General features: G+C 43.6%; 1 protein-coding gene across 6 annotated transcripts in view; it reads left to right on the top strand.

The window, feature by feature from the left end:
• Positions 1-8,441, top strand: part of Wdr59 (WD repeat domain 59) — a 72,475-nt gene that overhangs the window by 26,883 nt on the left and 37,151 nt on the right. For all 6 annotated transcript variants that reach the window (XM_029532615.1, XM_021220249.2, XM_029532613.1 and 3 more), the window contains exons 8-11: positions 682-798; positions 2,336-2,413; positions 4,718-4,874; positions 7,636-7,715. In XM_029532615.1, coding sequence (XP_029388475.1) covers positions 682-798; positions 2,336-2,413; positions 4,718-4,874; positions 7,636-7,715 — 432 coding nt within the window. The remainder of the gene's footprint in view (positions 1-681; positions 799-2,335; positions 2,414-4,717; positions 4,875-7,635; positions 7,716-8,441) is intronic.

The raw sequence follows: 8,441 nt of genomic DNA, 5'->3' as shown, positions 1-8,441 counted from the left end.
TTTTTTTTGGTTTTTCGAGATAGGGTTTCTCTGTGTAGTCCTGGCTGTCCTGGAACTCACTTTGTAGACCAGGCTGGCCTCAAACTCAGAAATCCTCCTGCCTCTGCCTCCCGAGTGCTGGGATTAAAGGCATGTGCCACAACACCCGGCTTAATGTTTCTTTTTAAACATTTTCAAATTATGTCAGGAGAGGGAGGGAGGGAGGGAGGAAGGGAGGAGAGAGAGAGAGAGAGAGAGAGAGAGAGAGAGAGAGAGAGAGAGGAATATGTGAGTACGTGAGTATGTGTGCGCGCGCATAGGGTGTTTTGGTGATCTTGGTACTCAGTCACTAGAAGACATATGCTCTTACCCTCATGGTTGAGGTTGGGTTTGTCACAGTCCCTCTTCTTGTGTCAGAAGGGGAACAGAAATGTCCTCTCTGAAAGGAAAAGAAACAGCCATCACCTGTATCTTTTATTAAAATCACACACTAGGCTGGAGCGGGTAGACATGTGGCAGGGTCTGGGTAAGTCTTCTGTCATTGGGTTTATTTGCTATGAACAAAGAGAGCTTATGAAAGGTTGAGGCTTAAGTATCCTGAGAGCATAGTATCCCCTCAGTGCCCAACACACCGTTTGTTTTGTGGTAGGCATTCAATAGAGTTCTTTCAAAATCAACAAACGCGATGTCATTGTGTTGCAGAAACCCAATACAGCAGTGGAGTATCTAGCAGCCCACCTCTCCAAGATCCACGGCCTGGACTGGCACCCAGACAGTGAGCACATCTTTGCCACCTCCAGTCAAGATAACTCTGTCAAGGTGAGTGGTTCCCACTGGGGCCATTAGAGGAGCTTTGTGTGAGAGGCATTAGGGATGCGTGGTAGAAGGAAACATGTGGTTTGCTGTATGTTCCGTGTGCGTCATGAGTGCACGTGCTCCCTGGGGGTCTGAGTGTGTCGTGTCAGTCCGGCCCTGCTGACCAGCAGATGCAATGGTGTAGCAACAGACTGATGAGCCTCTGAATTTCTTCAGATTTCTTTCCCTCTCTGAAAGTCAGAGGCAGGAAGCATTTAGGAAAGAAAAGTTTACCTGAAAAGGACTTGTAAATAAGACAGATGTATACACAGAGGTAAAGTCAGGAAGCCCACACAAGTGTTAAAGCCACCAAGATTGTCTTTTATCTGTTCCTGGTGGCAAGCCAGCAGTTCTTCATCAGATTATCAGATCTGTAAAAGTTATGACCTCACACATCAGCATTGACAGGATAGAGCTTTGCTAGTAGTCTCTAACTTAAGACCTGCTCAGGGTTTATGTTCAGGAGCCCTGTCAGTTTTGATTTATCTTAGAGACAGTGTTTCTTCTTTGCTTGTTTTCTGTAGCTGTGGCATCAGGCTGCGCACCCTTGATCAGAGCGGTGATGGGGCAGGGTCGTCTCTGCTCTGCCGTCCTTCTGTGGTCAGGTCTCTATCCTTGCTGGTCAGCACTTGGCCTCGGAAGTTGGCTTAGCAATTTTGTGACTTAATTATCATCATCATCATCATGTTTCATTGGATTTACGTAGCTGTAATCTTTCTGGTACAGTTAGCTAAAATTGAGCCCAAGCCTTTCTATGTAAAGGACTGAAAGTTCTCTCTGGAGGTTTGTAAATCCCTGGCATTGTGTTGGGAAGTGACTTGTTTGTTTGTTCATTTGGGTTTCTGTCCCTAATCTCCCAAATTCAGGAAACAGGAACATACTCCAATCTGCATTTGGAAAAGAGATTAGTAGCATCCTGCAATGTTTGTTGTAAAGATTGTGTAAGATTAAAAAGAAAAGTTTTGTTTTGTTTTGTTTTGTTTTGTTTTTTTGAGACAGGGTTTCTCTGTGTAGCCCTGGCTGTCCTGGAACTCACTCTGTAGACCAGGCTGGCTTTGAACTCAGAAATCTGCCTGCCTCTTCCTCCCAAGAGCTGGGATTAAAGGCATGTGCCACCACCACTCGGCTAAAAAATAAAAGTTTTAAATGTCAGTTGAATGGCTGTGAGTTGTCGCCTGTTGTTAAATTACTTTTAGATGTAAAATAATGTAGGATCAAACCTGTTAATTTACCTTTTAGCTGCAGTGGTTATTTAAGAGGCAGTTGATCTGCCCTGTGTGTCCTGTTGAGGTCTAGAAATCCTTGTGCAATGTTGACTAAAGTAAATGGAAGGGTTCGCTGTGTGTCTGACAGTACCGTGGTTATGGGGGAGGAACTGGAAACACACTATTGAAATATTTCTGTGGAGGATGAAAAGCAATGAGCTTGAGGGCCATGCTTTCTTCAATTGTTGAGTTTTTAAAAATGGCATTTATTATTTCTCAAACTTTCTGTTTTGTAGTTCTGGGATTACCGCCAGCCTCGGAAATACCTCAATATTCTCCCTTGCCAGGTGCCTGTCTGGAAAGCCAGATACACAGTGAGTGAGCTGTTGTACCTCTTGTCTGGAGCGTGCATTTTCCTCCTTTCTTTGTGAGTCAGTTTCTCCTTCTGTCTTGGTTTGGAGTATGGCGGCGATACAGTAAAGGCCGTAGGTGCTTAGCCTCCGGAGTACTTGTTAGGTGGTCCACAGAGAAGCAGACTTGCAGAGGTTCTTAGTCACCAAAGTAGCTCAGCAGGGGAGGATGGAGAGAAGAGGGGCTAGAGTCGGACACTGCTGGGCTATAGCAGAAAGAACACTGGTGTAGATCCTTGGTTTGGGGCCAGCTCCCCCACTTAATGTTTTTGTAGCCTTGGAAAACATTTCATTTTAAGTATTAGTTTTTCTCGGTTGCAGAGTTGAAGGACACTTTTCACTGTGCCCTTTATATTTTTTAAAAGGATTTTGTGTTTGTTTGTGTACTATACATGTCAGTGTCCATAGGCTAGAAGAGAGTGTTGGAGCCCCTGGAGCTGAGGTACATGCGGTTATGAACCTGCCAACATGGGTGCTGGGAGGGGAACTTGGGTTGTTTGGAAGGGCAACAATTATTCTTAACAGCTGAGCCATCATTCTGGCTCAAAGATTTTATTGTTATTTTTTCTTATGCGTATACGTGCCATGGGAGTGCAGGTACTCACAGAGGTTAGAAGAGGGCCTCAGATCCCTTGGAGCTGGAGGAGGTTGTGGGTTGCCTGCTGTGGATGCTGGGAATGGAACTTGGGCTCTCTGGAAGAGCAGCATCTTAATAGCTGCTGTCTGATCCGGCCCCCAACCTTACTTTTATTATTGTGATAATATTTGCCATTCTAAAGTGGGCAGTTTCATGGCATTTGGAATATCAATCTGCCTTCCTTTTGTAATAATGTATATGAATGTCCTTTGTAAATCACAGAATGGCACAAATAGCTGGTTATCCACCTCCAGCCATTTTTCCATGGCCACGTTGATAGCTGTGAGTCAGAGATAAGTGTATCTCCTTTAATGTCACTTTGAAAGCAAGCACCGGGATGAACAGAGCGACATTTATGCATTAGGCTGTCACCCTGGGACATTGTGAAGCAAAGAAGATAATTGGACATTATGTTGTTTTGCATCTGGGATCACTTGCCAAGAAATGAGACACAGTTCTTAGGAGCTGACATCTCTGCATTCATGTTTGCTTTAAAAAATAAACAGGAAGGTTGGGGAGTGTTATGGGGAGGGGAGGGAAAGATAAATAGATGTGCTCTTGTGTAACTATGTGTTTTTCCTTCAATAACAGTCGGGTTATAAACCAAATGGGCCCTCAGTTCCCCAGACTGCAGACTGGGTTTTATAAGTCAAACAGCAATCGTGGGGTAATTAAGTTCTGCTTTGACTCTGTGTTGCTCTGAGGCAGGGAGAGGGTGATGCTTCATGTGGGTTGTGTTCTGCTGGCCTGACTGCCTGCAGAATATCCCAGCAAGCTTTGCATACTCATGGGGAGTAGATAGGACATGGACCAAAAAGAACCATTTGCTTATGGTAGAATTTCCAGAGTTATCCAAGCATTTGGCTTAGCGTCATTTTTCATTTGCTGCATTCCATAGAGGCTATATGTGATAGACATCATATGATATTAGACAAAATTTTCCCCAGATGAGTTTGAGCTTTCCACATATATATATGTATATATATCTTTTAAAGATAGGTTCTAAACTGGGCAGTGGTGGCACACATTTAATCCTGACTCAGAAGGCAGAGGTAGGCTGATCTCTGAGTTCAAGGTCAACCTGGTCTACAGAGTACTCACTCTGTAGTTCCAGGACAGTCAGGGCTACACTGAGAAACCCTGTCTTGAAAACTTAAAACAAGGGGCTGGTGAGATGGCTCAGTGGGTAAGAGCACCGACTGCTCTTCCGAAGGTCCGGAGTTCAAATCCCAGCAACCACATGGTGACTCATAACCATCTGTAACAAGACCTGACGCCCTCTTCTGGGGTGTCTGAAGACAGCTACAGTGTACTTACCTATAATAAATAAATATCTAAAAAACAAAAAAGAAAGAAAAGAAAAAGAAAACTTAAAACAAAGAAAACAAAAGATAGGTTCTTCCTATGTAGCCATTGCTATCCTGGCCTGGAATTTGATATGTAGATCAGGCTAGCCTCAAACTTGTGGCAATTCTCCTGCCTCTGCTTCCTCAGTGCTAGCATTACAGGCCTGAGCCACAACACCTGCTGTCTATCATGTGGCTTATTTTAGTTAGGAACAGTTCCAGCTTTGGTTTGGTTTTGGCTGATGCCACATGGAGTAAGCCTAACTTCCACCTTCTTGGCTGTAGCCTTTCAGCAACGGGTTAGTGACGGTGATGGTTCCCCAGCTGCGGAGGGAAAACAGTCTGCTCCTGTGGAATGTGTTTGACTTGAACACTCCGGTTCACACCTTTGTGGGACATGATGACGTGGTGCTGGAGTTCCAGTGGAGGAGACAGAAGGAAGGTGAGTGAGGAGGGCTGTGGTCTGATTTTCAACTGAGCTCTGCCAGACACCCCTGCCAGTCATGTGCCATAGTGAGGTGGAAGGCAGGGAGGGCTATGTTTAATTATAGATGAATAAATGGGGTGTGCAGCATTTTCCCTCTTCCTAGTTCTCTTCTCCAACTTGATTTGTATCCCTCTTGCTTGAAAGAGATCTGCTCCACAAAGAGGTTGAGAGGATTTTTTTTTTTTTTTAAAAATCATTTCAAGGGCCAAAGACTTTAGAATCTTCCAGAGCCAAGCCATAACAATAGCATTTTTAAAAAAATATTTATTTATTTATTTATTTATTTAATGTATGTGTATAAGTACACTGTTGATGTCCTCAGAAGAGGGCATCAGATCCCATTATGGATGACTGTGAGCCACCATGTGGTTGCTGGGAACTGAACTCAGGTCCTCTAGAAGAACAGTCAGTGCTCTTAACTGCTGAGCCATCTTTCCAGCCCACAATAGCAATTTTTACTATGAGTGTTGGCACATGCCTTTAATCCCAGCACTCAGGATGCAGAGGCAGGTGGTTCTCTGAGTTCGAGGCCAGCCTGGTCTACACAGNNAGTTCCAGAATAGCCAGGGCTACACAGAGAAACCCTGTCTTAAAAACAAACAAACAAACAAACAAACAACAATAACAATCCTCCCCCCCCAAAAAAAACCCAAAACCTCATAAAGCCTTAACAAACCAATAGCAGTTTCCCTCCCGCCCTCTTGTTCTCCTCCCTGCATCCTTCTCTGTCATTCTCTGTCTGTTTGTCTGTCTGTCTGTCTCTTGGTTCTGGAGAGCAAACCTAGGACTTGCTGCTAAGGTATACCCCTGGCTTTCATTACCAATTTGTGAATCTCTAAAGCTGGTTTAGATTTTCTGTTTTTTGAGCCTTCCACAAATTTAATTATTCTGAATGTATGCTTAAACTTGACCTTCTTTCCGACCTAATGTTGCTTTGATATATTTTTACTACCATGTCTCCTTAGTCTGTTTCTGTTGGAACGAGCACCTTATTCCTTTGGCTTTGGTCATCACTGTGGGGATGGATCAGGATGTGGCAGCTAAGGGAAAAGGAAAAAACCAGTAGTCAGAGGGTTGGGTGTTGCTGAAGGATCACAGTGCAGAGAGAGAAAAACATGTAATTGAACAAAAAAGAAGATGTTTGATGATTAGGAGAGAAATTCCAAAGCAGGCTGAGGCTAGAAGCCAGATGCCTAGATGGTATAAGGGAGGCAGCAGAAAGTGCTGGCTATGCTCAAGACAAGGAGTAGAATGGACAGTTGGTGAAGGCAGGAAGAGGATGTGTAAAGGAAGTCAGTGGTGAGAAGGACCCTTGGGAGTGTGTGGGAATGGCATGGAAGGTGCAGGGATTGGAGCTGAATTTACAGGACACTTAGGTCTACCCTTTCCTCAAAGCCGGTGCATGTGAGGATAGATGTGGGGTCAAAGCATTGATGCCCATGAACATGAGACTAGATGGTGGGATTCAGCAGTGCTTCAGAGAGGGTGTTCCCTGCTAGGGGTGCCTCAGGGTGAACTGAAATACTGGAGAATACGCAGAGAAGGGACTGATGCAGAGGACTCGCCCTTGGCCAGAGCCCACTTACCCTGTTACTGAGTACAGATCATGTTGTCTGTTGCCTCAGTTTCCCCATGTATGAAGTGAGGGAATTGAGTGAAATTTATTCTAAATTCTTTGTTGTATGAAGTTGGCCATGAGGGAGATTGCAGATGCTCTGGAGTTACCCTAGTAACCCTCATGCTCTATATGCTGCTTCATGGAGCACCCTAAACTTCTGAGTTATCCCTTTGACTAGACCCAATATCTGAAAACATGATTCAGCTGATTAAGAGAATTAAAAGGCTGAGTATTTACTTCATAAAGAGATGTATCAAAATTAAAAAAAAAAAAAAACATTTTGAACAATGAGATTCCACGATGCATACAACCCAGTTTAATTTTACACGCTTACGAGCTCCTCGGGAACACATGTGCAGAGGGGAAAGTTTGGGTGACGTTAGGTCTTAGCAGCACTCTCTGTTAATTTGTCAATTACCATCTCACTTCATTTATGTTTCTGCTCTCCTGAGACTTCCCCAGGGAGTCCTAGCTGAAGACTGCTCTCTCAGCTGTTGTCTCTCCTGCTGCTTATCACCGGGATTTTATTGTACGTTTATCTGCTGGTCTCTTCCCACCATTGGAATGTGAGCTCTATAAAGCTAGATAATCTTATTCATGCCACTGTTTGGGGCCTAGACAGGTACCTGTCATAGAATAAGGTGTGTAGTAACGATTTGTTGGTTGTATTTACTATGAATGAATGAATGATACTCCATTGCTGCCTGTAACAAAATGGATGTCAAATCTGGATGATTTTTTTTTTTAAACACATTTTATTGATTTGTTGTGAGTTTCACATCATGAGTCCCAGCCCTCCTCATCTCCCTGTCTCCTCACCTTCTGCCTTTACAACCTGGTGTCTAAAATAAAACACACACAGAAACACAAAAACCAAACAAGGCATAGAAAACATCTCAGCATGGGAGCTATAGTGTGTCACAGTGTGTCCCACAGTATACCCCTCTGTCCACACATCATCATTTACAAATGTTCACTGCAGTCAGTCATTGGTCTGGTTCAAGATCTTTGACTTCTGTGAGACCAACAATATTGAATCAGTGGATTTTTTTGGTTTGTTTGTTTTTCTTTTTGTTTTTTGTTTTTGGTGATTTCTAGGATCCAAGGACTATCAGCTGGTTACATGGTCCCGTGATCAGACCTTGAGAATGTGGCGAGTAGATTATCAAATGCAGAGGGTATGTATTCAGTGGTATTATAGAGAAATATTAAGTGGATACACTAGAAATTTAACCAAAAGATACAGAAAAATCAGAGAATGTTTGCTGACATTTAACATGTGCCTGTGGTGGGCTCATGGCCTGTGTATACCACACTGACTTGGAGGTCTTTCAGAATCAACGTAGTCTTCACTTTAAGGCTCTATTTTTTTCCCCCTTTGTCCTAGTATTGGACAGGATGGATACCATGGTGAGCAAATGACTTAGTCTTTCATTTCTCTCTCTTCCCTACGATTGGGAAGCCTGCCCTGTGCTCATCAGCACTGCCTTCTCTATGAAGCCCCCTCCAGTGCTTTCATATATGAGCATTTGTTTCTGACATAAATGGAAGTGGTACTGGTGTGCCGCTCTGAACTGTCATGGGACAGTCCTGTTCTCTCTTCCAGTGTCTGCATCACATGACGGTGAGAAGCATGGCTCACTGACGCTTCATATCCAACAGCATTGAGAACATCTTTCACACCAGCTCCCCCAGGGCTGATGGGAAATGCTGGGCGAAGTTTACAACACTGTTTAGTTTAAACTCACCTGAGCATTTTGGTCAAGTCTGCTATCTTATCATCTTTTCTCCAGAGCATACCATTTGGTCCAAATGCTTGGGCTTATGATATTTGTGCTTGAGAGTTAGCTGACTAACTTCATTAAGACTTGGAATTTAAGTAGGTTTTTTTTTTTTTTTTTTTT

The sequence above is a fragment of the Mus pahari genome, chromosome 20 (assembly GCF_900095145.1).
Source record: "Mus pahari chromosome 20, PAHARI_EIJ_v1.1, whole genome shotgun sequence".
NCBI classification, from domain to species: Eukaryota; Metazoa; Chordata; class Mammalia; order Rodentia; family Muridae; genus Mus; species Mus pahari.
The sequence above is the reverse complement of the archived record's forward strand: the minus strand, read 5'-3'. Positions and strand labels throughout refer to the sequence as shown.